Source organism: Myxocyprinus asiaticus, chromosome 3 (assembly GCF_019703515.2).
Source record: "Myxocyprinus asiaticus isolate MX2 ecotype Aquarium Trade chromosome 3, UBuf_Myxa_2, whole genome shotgun sequence".
NCBI classification, from domain to species: Eukaryota; Metazoa; Chordata; class Actinopteri; order Cypriniformes; family Catostomidae; genus Myxocyprinus; species Myxocyprinus asiaticus.
In genome coordinates this window covers 50,952,932-50,977,500 of record NC_059346.1, presented here as the reverse complement: position 1 = coordinate 50,977,500, position 24,569 = coordinate 50,952,932, and the positions used below count along the sequence as shown (strand labels likewise).

The window sequence follows — 24,569 nt, the reverse complement described above, 5'->3', positions numbered from 1 at the left end:
ATGTAACCCTTTAATACACGGGTGTTTCGTCAAACATTGTTACATACGGGGGTTTTAGAGACCAGGCTCTAATATCTACCACAGATGGATGTACAAAATGCCCAGATAGTGTAAAATTGTCAAAACATTTTCAAGACAATTAGAAAATAATAGAATAAAATATATTCTGAAATCCCTTACTGCCTCGCAAAAAAGAGATCTCAGAAGACCTACGATCAATAATTGTAGTTTTGTTTAAAGCTGGAAAGGGTTACAAAGTTATTTTGAAGAGCTTAGAAATTTGAAGCACAGTTAGAAAACATGGTCTATAAATGGAGACGATTTAGTACTGTGGCTACCAGGGGCAGACTGGCCATTGGGAGAACCATGACTTTTCCCAATGGGCCGGCTGCGAAATGGGGCCGAACACGCCCCCCCCCTTCTGAAAATTCCTTCTGAACGTTGTGCAGGTCTAATCTGCAGCTACCAGAAACACTTGGTTGAGGTTATTGCTGCCAAAGGAGGATCAACCAGTTATTAAATCCAAGGGTTCACTTACTTTTTCAACATCACTGTGAATGTTTAATGGGATGTGTTCAGTAAAGACATAAAATATTATAACTGTTTGTGTGTTGTTAGCTTAAGCACATTGTGTTTGTCTATTGTTGTGACTTTTATGAAGATGAGATCACAGTTTATGTATTACCATTTAATGCAGAAACCTGCTAATTCCAAAGGGTTCGAATACTTTTTCTTGCCACTGTATCAAAGAGATGATGCAACAAATATAGAACAGGATTAATTACTTCCACACAGAAATTTCATGAGATGCAACTGGCTGTCAAACACAAATTGAGCTACATATAACACACAATCTACACATAAGCTACACATATGTATTTTCTCAGGCAGTTATTGAGTCTAAATAGGTGCACAACTTACATAATTTCAGTAATACACCCAAATGGCAATAGTCAAATCATACTGTTCATGTGTTACACTTGCTATAGTTTACTTCCACACTGCTTCTTCATTAAATAATAATGTCAAATGTAAATCAAGTCAATCACTGACACATCAGCGCCACCTTGAGTAAGAAATGGCATGTATTATATGTATGATTATATGCATATGGGATACTGATAGTTCACCATGGTCACACAGAAAAGTAGTTATTGTAGTTATTTGTATGAATAGAGTACTCATTTGTCTTGTAATAAACAAAGAAATAGATATTCTGTGATAATAAACTTATATCTATATGAAATAATCATAAAAATAGGATTTATGGAATCGCAAGCCCCCCACCCTTGACACTAATAAATACAGTCTCTCAACTTTTGTTGATTAGGCAGTTATAAGAATATATATATATATATATATATATATATATATATATATATATATATATATATATATATATATATATATTGCAATTTTGCCTCTTTTTTTGTTATATTATTCAAAAGAGAAAGGTTGAGGTATACACAAAAGGTGTGGGCCTAACTCCAAAAAATGGATGAGGTACAGGGGTTGGAATGAGGTCCCGGGTAACCAGAGACACGATGTATGCATTAAAGGTGCAGTCAGTAACTTTTGTCTTTGTGTCATCTTGGACTTACACTGACACCTAGCAGCTTGGAAGCAGCATCATTTAAAATCAATAGTTTTCAGTTTTAGATGTCATTGTAAAAATGTAGTATTCACAGTCAGACATGATTATTTTAATCACTGAGTGAAAGTGTCAAATAACAGGACGGTTACTGAGATTAAGTGAGTAGTATTTGGCAGGTCATGTGATTCTAACATGGCAGCCCCCATGTGCGGACCCTCTCCATGTAGAATAAAACAGATTTTATAAGGTTACTGATATGACCGGAGTCTTCAATTTAATGTGAGTGCTCATGATTTCCTACATATATTGCAAAATTACAATTCATGTCTTTAGGAGTTAAACTTTTTTTAATGAGGAAAAAATTACTGAGTGCACTTTTAAGGTTTAATGAAAGTCCATGACCGGAAGTGGATAAATTCCACAGCAGCTGGACTTGTAGTTCTTCGAGTTTCCGGCTGCTAACCGGATGTCCATGAATGGGCATGACTGAGGCACGTTTCATTCTGGATTTGGGTCAGAAGACAGAAGTCAAGTTATTTATTCACTGGTCATCAGCAGAAAGCTAAATTAATGTATAAATGGTATGTCTTAATCATAATTTCGTGTCGTTTTTTTTTTTTTTTTAACTAAAAAGCAAATACATACATATATCTACTCCACAACATAGAGCTAATACAGTCTCCTCCATATGCTCTATGATAGCAAACTACGTTGGCAAAAGCTTTACCCCTCCTTCTTAATGACTCTCAACCATTCCGGAGAAAAATGCGCGCTACAGGCAAACTCTGAGTGTATTTTTGTAGCGCCGACAGTATGCAGCTGGTCAGGGACAGAAGAACTACATTTCTGTACAAGTGCTTTCCTAAAATGAGCCGGTGTCTGTGAGCTTCGCATCCTGCCCCACTCCCACTTCCAGCTTCAGCTCAGCATCCATATTTTTCGCATCCGTGTGTGTGTGTGCGCGTGAGTGAGAGTGAGAGTGAAGGGAGTGGCAGACGCCGACAAGTCTCATGCCGGGAAGCCGACGGATCCATCCCAGCACTGAACATCGGAAGTTAGTCGGCGCCGACTTCTTTTTATTTGGATTTGGACTTTATAAGGTAATAGTCTTGTTTGCGAGAGCGTAACACGATTTTGTCGCGTGACAGGGGCGCAAGAAGACGGTGGTCGCGAGCACGCCGCAGTGAAGCGCCAAAACAATAGAGCAGCAGAAATGATCCTTTACACTTACATTTCAGTCTCGTTTTGTATATATATATATATATATATATATATATATATATATATATATAACGCTTAAAATTGCATTAATGTATTGTTATGAGGTGGAATTCACTTCTTGTGTTTTTAATGGAGAAAATGTTGGGTTTGGACAGTAGCTTTAATAATGACAGCATATTGAAACTGCCGACCTCAATGGATATTAGGTCTATCTCACAGATCCTGCTGGAATACTACTAATGACCTTGTTGTTATTTTGCTGATTTGATCACATATCCTTGAAAATATTAATTTAATACACGTATTCACAGTCTGTTACATCGTGTCAAACGATTCAGCAATGGTGTCGATTGCATTGGAACAATGTTACAGCCTGTTCCAAATGAAACAGTGATTTTAGTCATTCTTCGCCCTAAAGCATCATATTATTGACAGTGTAGCTCAGCAATATCCTGCTGTGTGTATTAACTGGCATGGGGCATGCAAGGCCATCCATAGTGTGCATATAGCAAATGTGACATTATTACTCCATTATTGCAGACCTGTGCACATGGAACATACATTACTCCTTTATTAAAGCTCTAGTCTAATGACATTTGTGTAGTTGCCCATGATTATTGAACGCTTATGATGTTCAGTCCCGCAGGTAGAATGGAGACGGATATTCGCCATCCTCACATTTAGTGCCTCGACAAAAACCCTCAATAGCTGCGAAACTTGAAGTTTCTCCGGTGGACATAATGAACGTGTTGAAGTCCAGTGGCTTGAAGATCCCTGGCAGGGGTCCCAAACACTCCAGTCCAGTGGGACGAACATCTGTCGGCCCATCCACCAGTCCTGCAGCTCAGAAAGATAGTAAGTAAGCTCCTTCTGTGCCTCGCTCGCCTCCAGACCCTCTGGATGTAATGATGCCATACTTTCATCATATTACCCAACAGTAGTCACACAGAATCTGCAGACTTTTTTGCATTTTCTGGACTGATTTTGGAGGAAACTCCAAAGAATTCTGCACAATGGATTTAAACTTGGTAAAATGTGGTAAATGGAGCTTAGAGAACTATATATTTTAAGATCCCATGAAATCAGTGGACGAGCACAGTTTTTTGTCCTGTGTTGACGTATATTTCCTATTGATATATAGGAACATTTTCTGTATAATTCCCAAATGGGAAAGTTTGGGTGGGACATATAGAAAGCCAGTAGACTGTGATTTGCTTTTTACTAATTCGTAGTTGTATAAGGGGGAGGGGACATTTTCATTCTTGAGAGCATTTGATTGGACAAAAATCTGTGTTGTGCAAGATGAGTCATCAATATTTTTTATTTGTTTTCCCAGAAGAGAAAGATTGTAAATTTTAAATGCATAAATCTTCTAAAAGTTCATTTGTCAGTGTAACGAGTTTTACAGCCTGGGCAAGGAGGAGGCAGGAACCAGCTGAACACCAACGTAAACTTTAATGACAGAACATAACTCAAACATAACATAAAAGTGCTTTGCAGCAAACAATACAAAGACGCAAACACACAACACGTGGGTCTCTCTCTCTCTCTCTCGAACTGGTGTCCTGGCCCCTCCTTATCTCTCTCCCGCTGATTAGACAGCTCAGCACCAGGTGTGCGTCATCACGGCCTGGCCATGCCCTCCTCCTCATCACAGTCAGCTTTCAGAGTACACTAGCACAGTGGTTCTCAACTGGTGCGTCGTGACGCAGGTCTGTTCTTATAGGGTTGCGTACAGCTGGATAAACAATGCTAAATACAAATAATAAAATGAAACTAACAATATAATGCATAGTTAATCGGCTTGGGATCGATGCCTTTTTCACACATTGATAATCAGAACAATTTCCAGATGATTATCGATATATATTGGGATTTTTTTCAGATATAAATAAGGCTACTCATTGCACAATAGTCTTTGTCTCTTCAAACATATGTTTCAACACAAATTTGGTTAAGGTGTGGGCGGCAGAGTAAATTAAAGGGGGTTGCACATCGCACGCATCTGGCAGACGACATTGCGCATTATAAAATTTCAAAACATTTATTTTATGTGAGAGGTTGTCATAATGAAACAGATGCGCATCACAATATCAACATCACAATAGCTTTATTTTTTATGTTACAAGCATTCAAATAATCACAAAATAAAAGTTTAAAGTTAACCTTCTGGGCTGGCTTTTTTTTGATGCAGCTATGTTTTCTGATGACAAACAAAGAATATGTAAACTAGTAAGTCCACTTGAACCTTCTCCCATTCCATCTGTCACTCATTCTCACCACTTCCTGGGGCTGCAAATGGAACGGCTAGTTTTTTAGAACCATCTGTGCTTGACAGACTCAGAATTCCTTGCAGCATTGCAACTTAAACAACATGGCGGCGCACATACCTGTTATCGCATTCGCAATCGCATCTTATCAATCATAATTGATCATTATAAACATCTAAAAATAACATTATGTGTTCAATAATATCTGTCTCCCCAGTGTGTCTACTGTGAGGTGTAAGGTGACATTTTATTTTAAATAAAGCACGCATTAAATAACTCACACTGGGGGATCCGTCAGTACAGTAAGAACTCATGTGTGAAGAGGTTAAAGGGATAGTTCACCCAAAAATGAAAATTCTCTCATCATTTGCTCACCCTCATGCCATCCCAGATGTGTATGACTTTCTTTCTTCTGCAGAACACAAACAAAGATTTTTAGAAGAATATTTCAGCTCTGTAGGTCCATACAGTGCAAGTAAACAGTGGCCAGAACTTTAAAGCAAAAAAAAGAAGTGACCTTCAGAAGTAATATGATAGGTGTGGATGCTGTAAATCTCCACTTTCGCTTTCACATGCTCTCTTTCTTGTTTTTGGCAATTCACAATCTTTTTACACATCGCCACCTACTGGGCAGGGAGGAGAATTTACAGTAAAACATGACTTAAATATTGATCTGTTTCTCACCCTCACCTATCATATCACTTCTGAAGACATGGATTAAAACACTGGAGTCGTGTGAATGACTTTCATGCTGCCTATATGTGCTTTTTGGACGTGTTGGGTCGCCACTTGAAGTCTAAAGTAAATTCTGGGCCCTGAAGAAAAATAAGTTGGGAACCACTGCACTAGCATATACTGTCGATATCCTCAAAATTAACAGACATGGACTAAGTCAAAAAACATCCATTTTGTTTTCATGTGAACTTTAATAAACAAAAGTGTTGGTGAAAGTTAATGGCTTTGTAAGTGAAAGGGTGTTCCAGTTTGCTGCGCCACTGCTTAATGCAGATAGGGGAAACACTGACATGAATTGATCACTTAACTCTTCCAAGAAGTGATGCTTCTGTGTGCACTTCGCAAAAGTGTAGACTGCTTAAGGGCATTAATGGGTGCTGATTGAATTAAGCCCTATAGGTTTGATCTGGTTTATGGTTTAATGTGGTTAATTATCTTTTAAATCAGATGACAAGCCATGACACTTGTGACACAGACATTGGTTACATAAATCACAGTGAGCTAATCCTGCCTCACTGATGTGGCTGACATCACAGACAGCCACAACGAAACCAGACCATGTTATTTACATTAGTTTGTATGTCACACAGATGGTTGTCATGGTTCAAGCAGACTGTGGAATGCTTTGTTCACACACACAAACATACACAGGAAGTGCAGTTTTGGAGAGTGAAAGTCAGGCAGTAGTTGCGCTGCTGGTCATGTTCTGTCATCATTTACTCAGCCTCATGTTGTTATAAACCCATCTGACTTTCTTTCATTCATGGCTTTTTTTCCATACAATGAAAATGAATGGTGACTGAGGCAGTCATTCTGCCTAACATCTCAATTTGTGTTTAACGGAAGAAAGTCAGATTTGGAACAACGTGAGGGTGAGTAAATGATGACAGAATTGTCATTTTTGGGTGAACTATGCCTTTAACATAACTTCACATTTGATATTTGTAAAGTTTAAAAAGCCACAGTCCACAAAACATTGTTTTCAGTCTTCCTATGTCAATGTACTGTCCTTAATTTCATTTTGTGCCACCTCTACTAACAATATTTGTTTTACTTTTAACTAAAGCAGCTTATGATATTTATAAGAGCATAGGTACAATGTGGTTGTCTGCTCTTTTGTAAATTTCACACCATGGTAATAGTGTGTCGTGTCCTGTGCTCTAAAACTAGCTGTCTGTGTTGCTAGGAAAATGTGCACTAGCATTAATTATAGTCCTCTGGCTTTTCTCAGAGACAGTATGCAGAGTGTGTGCTTGTGACAAAATTTTATTTAAGGAAAGTTCTTTAAAAAAAAAGTATTTTTGCTCTTTTTAGTGAGTTTAATAAAAATTCATTAAAAATGATTTCAACAATCAGAATTAATTGCTTTTTAAAAGGCCATAGTGTTACGAAGATAACCGGAGTCCATTAGCACTCTTCTTACACCACTTTAGAAGATGTCTCTTATTCAACTTTTTTGGATGAAATCTTTTGTATTAAAGGGATAGTTCACCCAAAAATGTAAATTATTTGATAAAATACTCACCTTCGAGTTGTTCCAAACCTGTATGACTCTCATTCTTCCATGAAACACAAAAGTATTTGCTCATTTCTTTACATTCAAAATTTCAATACTTTCTGTGGGTGAAGTAACCTTTTAAGTGTTGAAGATTAACATTTGGTCATATTTTAAATGTCATACCAAATAATATTGTGTCACACCATCAAAAACATTCTCAAAATTAGATGTTATTCTTACCCAGAAACATACAGTATATCTACTGGCTAACATATGGTAGATAAAAACTAATGGAAACAAAATATCCAGGTTGTAAGAATTTAAGATAATGTATTGATATTTGTAAAGCAAAACTAAGATTATCTAAATATGTTTCTTATATAAATAGAAAACTTGAGCTAAAAGATCAGAATGTTTATATATTTTGGACATAAAAACGGTGGACTTCATGCCTAATTTTATATTCACGATTGTATTCAGCAAAAATATAACCTGGACATTCACACCACATTTTGATGTTTGGCTCACAATTCTGAATAGAAATGACTGAGCATTAATTACAATTTTAGGATACTGTACTAATGCACAATTTGGTAAACAATATAAACCTACATAGTATTGTTTTTTTATCCTTGTGTGACACTCTGGACTGGTAAAAAAATGTCACATCAACCACCCACAGAATGTGCGTCTGTACACACCAGAAAGCAGAATTTTTTTGCACAGGAAATGAGTAGCACATTCTCTTTGCTTCAGATAAAAGACTGCATGTCAGTAACTGTCTAACTCTTTTATTAGGCGGCATAATTGTTTTTGTGTGAGTTTTTTTATGGTTGCTTTTAGGGCAGGGTGATAGAAGCAAAAATGAATATCACAATTTTTGGTTGATAACAATATATATATATATATATATATATCTTAATATACCCACAGCATTTTTATAATTCCCGCCCAAACTCATGCTATTGGTAGAGCCAGTGTTGCCATGTTTGATGCCTCAAACAAACAGAGCAGTGTTTTGATAGAGCCACATTCTATATACTTTTTTGGGGAAATACAAATGGCTTACTTCTAGCTCTCTCTGCACATTAAGCTGGGACAGGATGAAGTATTTTAAAGGTGCAGTCAGTAACTTTTGTCTTTGTATCATCTTGGACTTACACTGACACCTAGCGGCTTGGATGCAGCATCAATTAAAATCAATAGTTTTCAGTTTTAGATGTCATTGTAGAAATGTAGTATTCACAGTCAGCCATGATCACTTTAATCACTGAGTGAAAGTGTCCAATAACAGGAAGATTACTGAGATTAAGTGAGTAGTATTTGGCGGGTCATGTGATTCTAACATGGCAGCCCCCATGTGCGGACCCTCTCCATGTAGAATAAAACAGATTTTATAAGGTTACTGATATGACCGGAGTCTTCAATTTAATGTGAGTGCTTATGATTTCCTACATATATTGCTAAATTACAATTCATGTCTTTAGGAGTTAAATGTTTTTAATGAAGAAAAAATTTATGAGTGCACATTTAACATAGAAAAAATTACATACAGGACATTTAGACGTCACATAATAAAACTAAAAATTGGTTGGTCTTTGTACTTCCTTTCTAAGTGGGCAGTCCATGGTCAGAAGCTACAATGTGCACCAGACTTTATGCCGACTGTCAAATGTCTTGCTTGTGAAACTACCTATGTAAAGTGCTATGTTGTGTTTCAGCTAGGCTTGTAGTGCCTGTATACTAATCATTAAAATGGTTTAGAATTAAAAGTGAAATTTCTATGTTTAAATTCTTTCTCTTATCCCAGCTTATTATGAAGAGACAACTATAAGTAAGCAATTGCAAGTGGATTTCCCAGAAAAGTGTAGCCTAAACACGTTGGTTCTTTGGTGCTATCAAGGATTGATCTTTTTGTTTGAGCATTCCGACCAGCATAGCATCAATGGCTCAACCAATGGCGTGAATATGGGGCGGGGCTATCTGTTTGTTCAACCAATGGAAGAAAAGAGGAATGTTCAGGAAACTATTATATATATCCTTTATTTCAGCACTTCAGTTGGTGACGTTGGTGGCGCAGAAATTACACACTTTTAACTTCTTGTAGCTACTGTTTATGGCACCCAGGGATCAATTGACATGCACTAAGCTGTTAAAATTATTCAGTTAATCTGTTCATATTTTATGAATACATACCAGAGGAATATTTAATTTCTCAGGGGTTGCTCTTTCATAGCTCAGCACTGGTTAATTTTAAGCAACTGAGTTCTCGGTTAAGTTTCTCGACATAGGCATACAGTTAGAGTATAGAACTAAAAAATGTATGTGGATAGTATAGTTTAGGAAATTTTGTTCTGAAAGAATTTCATGATAAATTATTGAGTTCATATGTAGACTGTTAATTGCAGAATTTGGTATCTTGGCAAATCTGAGCACAGTTGTTGAGACATTGTTGAGATCTCTTCTGAAACTCCAGAGGAGACACATTTGGATTTACTGGGGACTTTTTCTCAAGAGAAACATCTGAGAAGTAGGCGACTTCAGCAAAATCTCTATTTGCTCTCCAGTTATTCTCATTGCTGTCTAGGAGAAACAACTGAGATATTAAAGCGATATCTGTAAGTTTTGCATATCAGGAGGTATCCTCCCCTTCTAAACATGGAGAGAGGGAGTGTTTGAGGTGGAGGGGTGATCCACAGTGTGTGTGTGTGTGTGTGTGTTTGTGTGCAGGGGGCGGTTAAAGGCTGAGCTGGGGTCATTGTGTTAGCTTGTGCTGCTGAATGGTGGGATTCAGATAGTTGGAGGAGGAGTGCAGGCACAATAGTGAAGTGAAGCTTGTGTTCTTCTCTTCCCCCTATATCACTCCTTTTTCCTTTTTTCCTCCCTCACTAATCTACTGTTTCCGTAGCAACGCTGCCACTTGGGCAAGCAATGCACCAGAGCCTGAGCTCAAGCCCTGCAATCGGTCTGGACTTCCTGAATGGGCCCAGTTTTCTCTAATAGTGTAGTGCTCATGTATGCCACTCTGGTGTCACAGCACATGCACACACACAGACACTCTAGCACTATGTTTGTTTCACTGCAAGGTGTGTGCTATACTGCTGTCCTAATATGTGCATGACACTTTGTATTGTAATGGGGTAATCAGCTTGTGAAATAAAGGAGAAAGATTCGTGCAACAAACTGTGTTCTAAATACACATTTGCATGAGAATAAGAGATAATGTTTTTTCTAAGCACGTGCATAAAAACTTGTGCAGCCAGGGTCCCAAATTAACTTTAATTAACTAAATTAACTAATTTAATGTGTGAACATTTTCCATCTGAACTGCAAGGGTTTTAGTGTAACCTAGGTACAGTACACTATTCCCTTGCATAGTTTTTATTTACTGATACCGGTGTGCCTATCGTCTATGTTAATTCTGTGGCTCTACAATGAAGTTAAGTAGGACATTTGGCACTTGTTGTGCCAAGCACTGAATTCCAGTGAAGTTGAGTTAGATTGTATTGTATCGCTACCCAGATATCAATGTAATATTTTATCGCCAGGTCCCTGCTGATTCATACTCCCAAGTCTACAGTATATTGACAAAGCACTGTAATGCATTGTTGTAGATTGGTACATCAGATATCTCCATGGTCAGTGATGGATGAATTGTGCAAACCTAATTTTCAACTCTGCACTTTTTGCACTGCAGCTCTAGCAGCATTGGTTGTTTCGGCTTTTCTTGGAAAGACCTAAACCTAACTTTTTTGTGTTTGTAATTGTATGTTTTCTAGCCTATTCTCTGCCAAACAGAAGATTGTTTATATATTTCCATCAAGGCTGTTTACTCGTCTGCCTCTGTGGGGTAAACTACTGACCTCAATAACAGTTAAATAACGTTCAAAACTGATGACACAGACTGCCTCTGTCAGCTCTCAGGACAAACAGGGGCAGAATCGTTACTCACCGTTTACTAAAAAACAGTAAATTAAATCAGGTGTTTTTTGACATAAGGAACCCAGAAAATTCTTTATATCAGATATACTTTACCACTTTTGTTGATCAAAAATCATGTTGGAGCAATTGAGACACAAAAGCAGTCATAATTGTCCTCCCCCCAGCTAGAGTGCATCCTGACATCAATAGTACAACACAAAACACACACACACACACACACACACACACACACACACATACTGAGGGATGAAGGCTAGCCGAATACATGCTAATTGATCTGTGTCGTTCACATATCATCACTGTATACTCCAAGCAAAATCAGCTAAATGGTATGTGTCAAATGAGCCACATGTGCAGAGCACTCAGTTTCATAAACAGTGTATCACAGGAATCCCACTGACCCAGATTTAGTCCGAATTTAGAGTGCTGCTCAGCCTTGCATGATGGCTGCAGTGACATCCAGACATAAGCAAAATGATGAAAATACACTCTGATGCAATGCGTTAAATGAGGTGTGTAACAAGTTGACAACAGAAGTTTACATACACCTTAGCCAAATACATTTACACAATTCCTGACATTTAATTGTAAAAAACATTCCATGTCTTAAGTCAGTTAGGATCACTACTTTATTTTAAGAATGTGAAATGTCAGAAAAAAGTAGAGAGAATGATTTATTTCAGCTTTTATTTCTTTCATCACATTCCCAGTGGGTCAGAAGTTTACATACACTTTGTTAGTATTTTAAATACTGAATTAAAGTATTTAAGTATTTTTAAATAGTTTAACTTGGGTCAAACGTTTTGGGTAGCCTTCCACAAGCTTCTCACAATAAGTTGCTGGAATTTTGTCCCATTCCTCCAGACAGAACTAGTGTAACTGAATCAGGTTTGTAGGCCTCCTTGCTCACACGCTTTTTCAGTTCTGCCCACAAATTGTCTATCGGATTGAGGTCAGGGCTTTGTGATGGCCACTCCAGTACCTTGACTTTGTTGTCCTTAAGCCATTTTGCCACAACTTTGGAGGTATTCTTGGGGTCATTGTCCATTTGGAAGACCCATTTGTGACCAAGCTTTAACTTCCTGGCTGATGTCTTGAGATGATGCTTCAATATATCCACATAATTGTCCATCCTCATGATGCCATCTATTTTGTAAAGTGCACCAGTCCCTCCTGCAGCAAAGCACCCCTATAACATGATGCTGCCACCCCCATCTTCACGGTTGGGATAGTGTTCTTCGGCTTTCAAGCTTCACCCTTTTTCCTCCAAACATAACGATGGTCATTATGGCCAAACAGTTAAATTTTTGTTTCATTAGACCAGAGGACATTTCTCCAGAAAGAAAGATCTTTGTCCCCATGTGCACTTGCAAACTGTAGTCTGGCTTTTTTATGGTGGTTTTGGAGCCGTGGCTTCTTCCTTGCTGAGCAGCCTTTCAGGTTATGTCGATATAGGACTTGTTTTACTGTGGATATAGATACTTGTCTTCCTGTTTCCTCCAGTATTTTCACAAGATCCTTTGCTGTTGTTGTGGGATTGATTTGCACTTTTTGCACCAAACTACGTTCATCTCAAGGAGACAGAATGCGTCTCCTTCCTGAGCGGTATGATGGCTGCATAGTCCCATGGTGTTTATACTTGCGTACTATTGTTTGTACAGATGAACGTGGTACCTTCAAGCTTTTGGAAATTGCTCCCAAGGATGAACCAGACTTGGTTCTTGAGGTCTTGGCTGATTTCTTTAGATTTTCCCATGATGTCAAGCAAAGAGGCACTGAGTTTGAAGGTAGGCCTTAAAATACATCCACAGGTACACCTCCTATCAGAAGCTAATTGTCTAACTAATTGTTAATTGCTAATTGTTTCCATCCAAGGATGTTTTTGCGAAAAACGTTTTAGCACATCAAAATAAAGCTGATGGAAATGCAAATTATTGCTAAAATTTTACAAGTGTCGACATGATATTTTTCCGTTTAACTCTAGCGCATAAACTCTATGTCGATACTTCAAATGTCGCGAAAAACTGGTTTGGAAACACTTTTTGTCAAGAAAATTGACATTAACGCAAATATGTAGTGTCACATGACAGAGATTACCCCAATTGTTAGCCAGTGTTAATCATGATGACAAGGTATACATCCTTGAAAGCCAATTTATTGTACATGATTATCGATTTATCTTAATGGCATATAGATCTGATGCTGCAAACATGAGACTTCCAGGAGTGCCAACACAAATATTTCGTATCAAGACATGCACATTGACAAGTGCACAGAGAACAAATGAATGGCCACTGTTTGTGATTAATTTAATCGCTGTAGCCATCTGTTTATTTATTAAAGTTGCTTTTCCACACCATTCAAAATAATAGCCGGCAGCCACGGAATTAGCCCATAATACAAAAAACATATAATTTCTGTGCACAAAGATGTTTTAAATTAAAAATAAATATACAGTACTAGGAGAAAAACATCAGTGTGCTTTTTTGGAACACTTAACATATAGCCCAATTCTATAAAATTATTGTTTAGCTTACTTTTGAATAGTAAAGCATTGAATTAAAAAAATAAATTACCAAACGAAAAAATTATATTGTTAGGCCTATATACTTGCCTTTTCTTTACAAAAGCTTAAATTAGCCTTACCCTGTTCTGTAGATAAAAAAAGTCGGCTGAATGACTCTCAGAATGTTCTAGACTTTTTTCAAGACTATAAACTATCAGAACTATTTGTCCAATACTGAGTTCACTTTCAGAAAACTAACTTTTGAACATTTTAAAACGTTTAAAGATTTTAAATCTAATTCACTTTTCCTCGGATCGCATTTGCTGAGCTTCTTGAGAAAATGTAAATTGCATTATGATGCTAAAATTAATTTTAGATGACAATCAAGTTCAGTTGGTCGTTAAAAGTTGCTGGACAAATATGCGGGACATAATACATTTGTGACGATGACGATTCAGCCATGACGATTTGCTTTCGGGTCGGAACCGGTTGCAACCTGCGATAGGCACAACATCAGAACTAATATTACAGTCCTATCAGAAGGGCAACTGTTCCCTTTTGATTGCAATCCCTCATCTTCTGATTGCATTTATTTGTGAAATTAAAATGACAGTGAGGTGGCTAATTTCAATGAATTGTCTCAGTACTCTCCCCATTTTACCAAAACTTCGGAGGAAAAAAATGAGGGATATCTGGGAGGCGAATTAGCGATAAACACACATTTCTGTATGGAAACGGCTTAAGGGCAGATTTCTTTTGCGATAAACCAAAACTTATGCGACAAAATGTTTTCTTAGGCATGAAGTCATCACGTACAGCATATCAATAAAAGGCCATTTGAATGGAAACAGGCAGAAGACGGCAATTTTTGCAAAAATTGTTTTATGCATTTTCACTTTTTCGATAACAAAATAGCGCGAAAAGTGGGTTGAAAATAGGCTACTGTCTAAAGTCTTGACATAATTTTCTGGAATTTTCCAAGCTGCTTAAAGGCGCAGTTAATTTAGTGTATGTTAACTTCTGACCCACTGGAATTGTGATATAGTCAATTAAAAGTGAAACAATCTGTCTGTAAACAATTGTTGGAAAAATTACTCATGTCATGCACAAAGTAGAACCTAATCGACTTGCCAAAACTATAGTTTGCTAATATTAAATCTGTGGAGTGGTTAAAAAATTAGTTTTAATGACTTCAACTTAAGTGTATGTAAACTTTTGACTTCAGCTGTATGGCATGAATACAGATAAATTCAGGAGACCAGTGTTGCTATAAATGTTTGATAATTGACACCCGATGCACAGTTAAGTCTTATACACACTTATCATTACAGTTCTTTGATATGCTGTCAAGGGAATGAGGATCACTTCTGGTTTTCTCTTAATATGTAGTAATCAATTTAAAGTTTCAGTAGACTTTCATAACAGAGTGTGTGATTTCAATAAAAGCACTGGTAATACCACCATGGTGGGATCAGATGGTAATACCATTAGACAGTACTTATAAACCATGATTAATTAACATATTCACATACCTTGGTATTACCATGGTTTCTGTCCAAAAACTTGCCGTCACAATGCTACAAGTCCAAAAACCTGGTATTACCATGGTATTTATAAAATGTGGTATTACAATGGTACATGTCCAAAAATAACATGATATTAACATGGTATATGTTCAAAAACATGCTATTACAGTGGTACATATCCAAGTACCTTGTATTACCATGGTATATGTACAAAAATATGGTATTACAGTGGTACAAGTCCATAAACCTGGTATTACCATAGTATATGTTCAAAAATAACATGCTATTACCATGGTACATGTTCAAATAGCATGGTATTACCATGGTATGCATTCATAAAACATGGTATTACAATGGTACAAGTCCATAAACCTGGTATTACCATGGTATGTGTTCATAAAATATGGTATTACATTGGTACATATCCAAGTACCTTGTATTACCATGGTATATGTTCAAAAATATGGTATTACAGTGGTACATGTCCAAATACCTTGTATTACCATGGTGTATGTTCATAAACATGGTATTACAGTGGTACAAGTCCATAAACCTGGTATTACCATAGTATATGTTCAAAAATAACATGCTATTACCATGGTACATGTTCAAATAGCATGGTATTACCATGGTATGCATTCATAAAACATGGTATTACAATGGTACAAGTCCATAAACCTGGTATTACCATGGTATGTGTTCATAAAATATGGTATTACATTGGTACATATCCAAGTACCTTGTATTACCATGGTATATGTTCAAAAATATGGTATTACAGTGGTACATGTCCAAAAACCTGATATTACCATGGTATATGTTCAAAAATAACATGGTATTACCATGGTATATGTTCATAAAACATGGTATTATAATGGTACAAGTCCATAAACCTGGTATTACCATGGTATGTTCATAAAATATTGTATTGCATTGGTACAAGTCCAAAATAACAGGATATTACCGTGGTATATGTTAAAAAAATATGGTATTACAATGGTACAAATCCATAATCCTGAAATTACCATGGTATGTGTTCATAAAATATGGTATTACATTGGTACATATCCAAGTACCTTGTATTACCATGGTATATGTTCAAAAATATGGTATTACAGTGGTACATGTCCAAAAACCTGATATTACCATGGTACATGTTCAAAAATAACATGGTATTACCATGGTATATGTTCATAAAACATGGTATTATAATGGTACAAGTCCATAAACCTGGTATTACCATGGTATGTTCATAAAATATTGTATTGCATTGGTACAAGTCCAAAATAACAGGATATTACCGTGGTATATGTTAAAAAAATATGGTATTACAATGGTACAAATCCATAATCCTGAAATTACCATGGTATGTTTTCATAAAATATGGTATTACATTGGTACAATTCCAAAATAACGGTATTACCTTGATACATGTTCAAAAAACATGGTATTACAATGATTCAAGTCCAAAAACCTGATTTTACCAGGGTATATGTTAAAAGAGCATGGTATAACAATAGTACAAGTCCAAAAACTTGGTATTACCATGGTAAGTGTTCAAAAATATGGTAATACCATGGAACAAGTCAGAAAAATTTATATTACCATGGTATATGTTAGAAAAACATGGTGTTAAAATGGTACATGTCCAAAAATAACATATTATTACAATGGTACAAGTCCATAAGCCTGGTATTGCCATGGTACATGTTAAAAAACATGGTATTACAATGGGCCAAGTCCAGAAACCTGGTATTACTGTGGTATGTGTCCAAAAACCTGGTATTACTGTGGTATATGTTAAAAAATATGTTATTACAATGGAACAAGTCCAAATACCAGGTATTACAATGGTGCATGTACACAAATAACATGGTATTACCACTGTTCTTTTTTGTAAATGGGGGGAGACTTAAATATTACTGTTAACACTGCTGAAAAGACCAGCTTGGACCAGGATTTATGTTGGTTAATGCTGGTTTGGTGCCGGTCTAGCTGATGGACCAGCATATTAGCCATGCTGCAAATATCTTGTACCTTGTCAAATTGCTAATTAAAATGGCTGGTAGAAACATCAGCGTTCCAAGCTGGGGACCAGAATCCAAAACACATCGTATTCAATTGACCAGCTGTTGAAGGGTGAAGAGAGTGTTTGCTGTGATAACTCCTGTGATTGTCAGTTTCAGTTTCTTCTAGGAGACAATTTGGCATTGAAAATAGATCTATTGTAATTTAACAAGATACACTGAACATGTACTGAATCTTAATTTTTAATATTCTACTATTGAAGCTTGTCCTGCTTTCTCCTCTTTAGGTTGCCTCTACAAGCACACCACCCCCACCCCCAGCAACAATGCCTCAGACAAGTCCAGTTCCAAAGCCTCTGAGGTGGGTGATGAGGTGGCGGGAGACTTTGTGGTGGGTGAGCGGATCTGGGTAAATGGAGTAAAGCCAGGAGTCATTGCCTATCTTGGAGAGACACAGTTTTCCCCAGGACAGTGGGCAGGAGTGGTTCTCAATGACCTGGTTGGGAAGAATGATGGCTCGGTCAACGGGGTGCGTTACTTCGAGTGCCAGCCATTGCAAGGCATCTTCACCAGGCCTTCCAAACTTATGCGACAGCCCATCGGAGACGGCAGCGATGAGCTGCAGCAGAACGCACAGCTGCAGGGGGGTGCAGGCGGCCAGCGTGTGGTCATGCCGCTTCGAGAAGGGATGCTCAACAGCTCCGTTAAGACCGGCAATGAGTCTGGATCCAACATGTCTGACAGTGGGTCTGTGAAGAAGGGGGGAGAGAAGGACCTTAAGGTTGGAGATCGAGTGCTGGTGAGTGTTGAGTTTTTCACAATGAGTGTGATGACTGGTGTTTTTCAAGAGTGAAGATGCACAGATGTGACCTATCAGTGGCACCAGAAATGTATACTTTGTTTTGGTGTCTGTAGTGTTGCCCCCAAATCTGCCTCTCAAAATACTACTAAACAGTGGGCCTGGGTAGCTCAGCGAGTATTGATGCTGACTACCACCCGTGGAATCGTGAGTTCAGGGTGTGCTGAGTGACTCCAGCCAGGTCTCCTAAGCAACCAAATTGGCCCGGTTGCTAGGGAGGGTAGAGTCACATGGGGTAACCTCCTTGTGGTCGCGATTAGTGGTTCTCGCTGTCAATGGGGCGTGTGGTAAGTTGTGCGTGGAACGCGGAGAGTAGCATGAGCAACTGAGACTTGTCCTCCGCCACCCAGATTGAGGTGAGTAACCGCGCCACCACGAGGACCTAGTAAGTAGTGAGAATTGGGCATGTCAAATTGGGGAGAAGAAAAAAAAATCTAACTCTGACCTTTTTCACTTCAGCCACAAACAAACAAACAAATAAATAAAACAGTGAAAGAAAGAGGAAAAAAACTAGAGCTGTCGGAATTAACGCAATAATAGCAAGCGATTCATTAAAAAAGTTTAATGCGTTAATTTTTCTTTATCGCGTTTAACACATTTACTGTTAGTACAGCATAAACAGCATAAAAAACTTGTTAGGAGGGTGGAACCTTTGTAATGTGTCCGCCTGGAGTCATTAAACTGACACACACACCACAACAGTGCTTCCCTGTCAGTGATAAAATGATGGAGAAAGGACCTCTTAGCACTATTATTTGATATACAAAACAAGCCCAGGTTGTACTTGTGATAGAAATCAAGTATTTTCAGCACGTTAATTACCACTGAAGCAAGCCAAGTCTTCACTATCACTCCGCTTTTCCCGTGGAGTTCAAAGCGGTGCTGGACGCTGACGTTGATGTCTCGACATGAATCATGAATGCAGCTTCAGGATTGCTGTAGGAAAGTGTATAGTCACAGTCTACCTGCAGATTAATATTGTGGATGATGAGAGTTTAAGAGATTTAATGCCCATTGCAGTGAATACTAATCCTATTGGGACTAAAGCCATCTTTACACAGCAAAGGTGGCACAAAAGCTGCATCTGAAGTGGCAGTTAGGTGTATTTTCACAGAGCACAAATAAATGCTTTTACACAGCAGTTGCAAATGCATAAATAATGTAATGAGATGAATATTTTAAATGTAAAATTACGAACATAGAAATATGAAATTAATGAAAATATGAATGAATACTCAACCTATGGGGACTAATTCTTTCAATAAGTCATCCTCCCAATTAGACTTTGGGAAACGTTTAATGTTACTTGAATTGGTGATATTTTAGTGCATTTCTATCTTTATACTGTTGAAAGGCTTTGTTTGGAAAATGTTAATTAAGCATTATATTGTTACATACTGTTTTGTTTTCTTTCCTAAGATGGAAATAAATGCATTTTGACAGGAAAATGAGTATATATTGTGTCAAATTTCAGCATTTTTTAAATCTGCAATCAATCACGATTAACTACAAAAAATAAATAAAAAAATGCAATTAATTGCAATTAAAAAATTTAATCGACTGACAGCCTTAAAAAAAACAACTAAAAAACACTTTTTTTATAGTCACATTGTACCTGTCCACTGTGTACCTGTTTTTGTTCACTTTGTGATAGGATCTCAGCCCACTATTCAACATCATTTTTTGGAACCCAGTCAACTTGAATATTATATTATTGTATAATAATATAATATGTATTATATTGTTGCATTATATCATAATATATATCTGTTATAAAATCTTAACTTCACACTGGACATTGCTATGCTGTCCAGTGAAACCAAAGAATTCTAATCTATCTATCTATCTATCTATCTATCATCATCATCATAATGTTGTATATAGGCCTATACAATAATCAAGGAAATAAAAAATGAGATGTCTGAAAAATAACATTCCAGCAACAGCAGTGCCTTCTTGCCATTTATTTGAAGTTTATTTATTTTTTTATTTTTTTTCTCAGGGATTGTCCTCTAGTGTTATATTATCAAAATTCATTATAATTCAAGCGTTGGAGCAATTCACATGATTTTTAATGGATGGCTGGATGGATGGATGGATAGATGTTTGTCCTTTTGACAGTGGGATTACTTAACTGTTTTAGCCTACATATGTGATAAACTTGCATCACACGAGCCAGTCTCCATCTCTGTGTAAAACCGCACCTGTCATAAATGCATGAACACACGTCAACATGATCTTATGTTTCCGTTATAATTATAACTCGTAATAATGATTTACACATATTTTCAAATTTTCTATATATGTGCCGCCACATAGATTATAAAAAAATCCTTTATGCGTTCTAGACAAACTTGTGCAGGTAAGTTTTCTACTGAAGTCGCAATGTGTTCTTTGTTAATGGTCTCTGTCATTTGATTTGCTCATGTCTCTTACATTGTCAGTTAGCATATCAGAATATCATTCTTACAGTACAACTTTAACCATGTATTTTGCACCATCAAATAAATGGCAAGTTGATTCCTTAAACTCCGGTATTCTCCCTCGCTATAGCATCTACAGAGGCAGAATATTTTTATGAATAAACAGAGGCAGTTATTTTGTGTTATAATAGATTTGCGAATACACATTACATGTTTTGAATGGCACACACACTCTCTGAACAAGAGCAGGGAGATTTGAGAGTGCGCGTCCAGTTTTGAGTGAAAGCAAAGGAAATCCGCGTGCGAGCACAGAGATTCGCGCTTGCGCAACCAGTACATGGCATGACCTGCATGTGATCTCATGCCATAAAAGGGCAGAAAGCAAAAGTTAATGGCTGTAACGAGTCCTCTCCTCCAAGTCAGAATGCACCCAGTGCTCGAGTCCGAGTCTTGGACTCGAGTACTACAACTTTGCTATACCCACTGTGCCACGGCTCTGACAATGTCATCAGTCACTTTTAATATTTTTTCATCCAGCCACTTTCTTTCCTTTTTGAATGAGATTATGGAAGTAAACGAATGACATACCACCTCCTCTCCTTCAGTCGGTCAACAGATCCTGATCCTCGCTCATTCAGTGAAGGAGTGTATTTGTTCAGTGGGTCAAACCAATGATAAGCTTCTTCACAGCCCGCACTCGAATGCTATTGGCTATAGTCAGTCTTTAAAGGCATGAAAAGCCACCAAAGCTAATTAATTTCAAATTTTCTAATAACTAATTTCCTTTTTTTTGTGTTCTATACAACCTTTGGAGACCAGGGCCAGACATTAACCGGTACTCACTGCAAAAATGGCACCAAAATGTATGAAAATTATTCAGATGCTCCAAAACGCTGTGCTTTTATATAGAAAAAAGTCCTCAAAAAAGTAAGAAGTGCTCCTGGAAATCAATTCCAGTGAACAAATATTGCCCTTTTTAATAAAAAGGTTTGGATACACCTTTCTATTGTATATCTTTCCTAGGGTTAGCTTCCTTGTGTTAGGCAATAGATGCCGTCCACTGGCTGTCTGCTTGACCATAAACTTGATTGGCTTTGGGTCAGATTGCTTGCCATTTTGTACAGCATAGTCTTAAAGATTTCAAGCAGTACATTTTCCTAATCAGATGGGATTACTGCATCATAAACCACCAGCTATTGAGCCCAGCTATCTACTTGACTGTCTTCTTCAATCCTTACTGACACCTGATTGACTTTTTCCAGTAATGAACACATCATGAAGAATACCCACTTGTACACGGACACACAAACACATACATCAGTTTGTATTGAATATATTTCTGTTGGCTAGTAAGTTGACTCTTCTATTAATAATCTGTATAGTCCAGTGCTATGCTGAGGTGAAAAGACATTCCTGGTAATAGGAAACCAATAATGAATGGAAAACAACATGAATACAGGACAAATATTCAAACATCAACAAACCTAAAAAAAAAAATGGAACTGAATTATTGTTTGTTTTCAAACTGAGGGGCAAGTCGAAATTATCTGTTGTCTTTGATAATCGACAGATCGCCATAGATGCTCAATACAGCTTCAGTTGTATTTAACTCAAGATGTTCCTGTAAGTGAAGTGAACACAAATTTCAAAATCCCTGCATGATGCATTCTGCCAAAAAGGATTCAGCATGGTGTATGAGATATAGATTTTGTTTTGACACTTACATGTGTGTCTAATGGCATAATGCCAGGGTTGGATGCTACTGAGTTATTCTATTTGAAAGAATTCTTGCCTTGCTCAGTTCCCTACTGTTTCCCCTATGACCGGTATTGTATTACCCTGACTGTGCTTTAATGCATGAAGGACTTGTCAAAGTCAGTTGGAGACATAGTCACTTGTTTTCCACCATTTGTTCTCCCAAGAGTTCCATCTGCTCAGAATCCTCATGCAGCTCTTTTCTGTTCGAAAGTTCATTGTAACCATGTCTGTCAAGCTCTAGTATAGATGAAAAAACACCATAAAAGGACCATGTGACTAAATTGTAAGTGCTCTGAAGCCATACGATAGCTTTGAGTGAAGAATAGACCGAAATTTATGTTTTTATTCAGTGGTAATCTTCCCTTCTACCGAAACGTTGAAATCTTATTTGCATCCGTTTAGATTGAAAAATGGCACGTCGATGTGCTGTGCCAGGTTTGACGTCACTGATGCCAAACAGCATTGATTCTTGCTTGTGAAGTAACTTAACGTGGTGTTCCAGTTTGAATATGGTGAATGGAGAATTATATTTTTTCAGAGTTGTAGCGTAGGGCAAGATTTTTTGTGAATTACTACTTAAATTTCAGTCTGTTCCTCACAAAAGCTGTTGTATAAAGCACTAAAGTCATATGGAGTTTTTGGAGCTTGACAGATGTCACTAAAGACTTGTCATATGGAAAGAAGCTGCATAAAGATTCTTGAAAAACTTTCCTTATTGTTCCATGGACAAAATAAGGTGAGTAAATAATGAAATAATTTTTATTTTAGGGTTAACTATTTCGTTCAATTATATATTTTTTCTCAAAATTTTATTGTGTTGTAATTATGTGGAGGTATTTTGCTCCTATGTTATTGAGCAGACTTGTGAATGTGCCTCAGTCAGCTCAGCCAGGAAGGTGGATTATGTCACTGATAATTCAGACTTTTGCTGACTGATTGTGGATCTGCAGCGAAGGGAGTGAGGTGTATGTATGTGTGTGTTCAAGAGAGAGATATTAAGATGGAAGGAGACAGACAAAGGTCTGAGTCAGCTTTCTCCACTCCACTCTTCTCACCTCTTACCTTGTGCTATACTCATGTATTCTGCTGAATTTGTAGTTCTTCTGAACCTCATAAGGATTCTTAAAGAAGGGCTGATCAAAGCCCTATTGTTATTGGTGACTTGGGAGAATTTGCCCCAAAAAATGTGTCTGACATATGTTTCCTTTCATATAAATGTCTGCTGTTTAGGTTTTGAGACACAAAGCTGTTCCTATATGAGAAACAGCAGCAGGATAAAGTAAAAACTGCACTACTGGAATTTTCCCATTGGAATGTTTGTGCTATCATCACCTTCTCCACACTGGATCGTACTATAGCTCATCTGCCACGTCAGTCAGAGACACACACACACACACACACAGACACACTGGCGGGAGGATGTGATGTGTCTGTTTGAATATGTTCTTTCCAGAATCTCTCTTCTTCGTCAAACCGGGGACTCAGAAACCTACAGTGCTTAAAGCACCACCTGATATGTCACTCTTTATGCAATGTATTCATCTTATTTCTAAGCTATTCTGTATTTTAGAAGAAAAATAAGGTTGAACTAACCTCATTAAGACAGACTTCTGACTAATGGCATAAGGTCTAGAGGTCGGCCGATAGTGGATTTTATCGATACCGACAACTAGGTGGTGGACACAGAGACTACAAAAGCCCAAAATGAATAAAATCCCAGATGCAGTTATTGTTCAACCAAAATCCCAATTTCAACCAAAACACACAAGGGGCTCTTATTTTGAAATGATGGAGCCTTATATATTAGTGCTGTCAGTCGATTAAAATTTTAATTCACGATTAATCGCATACTTTTTCATAGTTAATCGCGATTAATCTCAGATTTTGAAAGTGCTAAAATCGACAATATATATACTTCTTAGAAAAGAAAAGAAAACAATATGTAACAATATAATGCTTTATTAACATTTTCCAAACAAAGCCTTTCAACAGTATAAAGATAGAAATGCACTAAAATATCACCAATTCAAGTAACATTAAACATTTCCCAAAGTCTAAGTGGGACTTTGACTAATTGAAAGAACTAGTCCCCAAATAGGTTGCATATTCATTGCAATGGGCATTAAATCTCTTAAACTCTCATCCTTCACAATATTATTCAGCCGGCAGACTGTGGCTATCTGCTTTTGTACCACAATCGTGAAGCTGCG

At 37.3% G+C, this 24,569-nt stretch overlaps 1 protein-coding gene across 5 annotated transcripts in view; it reads left to right on the top strand.

The window, feature by feature from the left end:
* Window positions 1–2,535: 2,535 nt before the first annotated feature.
* LOC127424776 (CAP-Gly domain-containing linker protein 2-like) overlaps window positions 2,536–24,569 on the top strand; it is a 58,184-nt gene continuing 36,150 nt past the window's right edge. For all 5 annotated transcript variants that reach the window (XM_051670202.1, XM_051670224.1, XM_051670215.1 and 2 more), the window contains exons 1-3: window positions 2,536–2,694; window positions 3,454–3,670; window positions 17,607–18,118. In XM_051670202.1, the coding sequence (XP_051526162.1) occupies window positions 3,556–3,670; window positions 17,607–18,118 (627 nt within the window). In that variant the 5' untranslated portion in view covers window positions 2,536–2,694; window positions 3,454–3,555. The remainder of the gene's footprint in view (window positions 2,695–3,453; window positions 3,671–17,606; window positions 18,119–24,569) is intronic.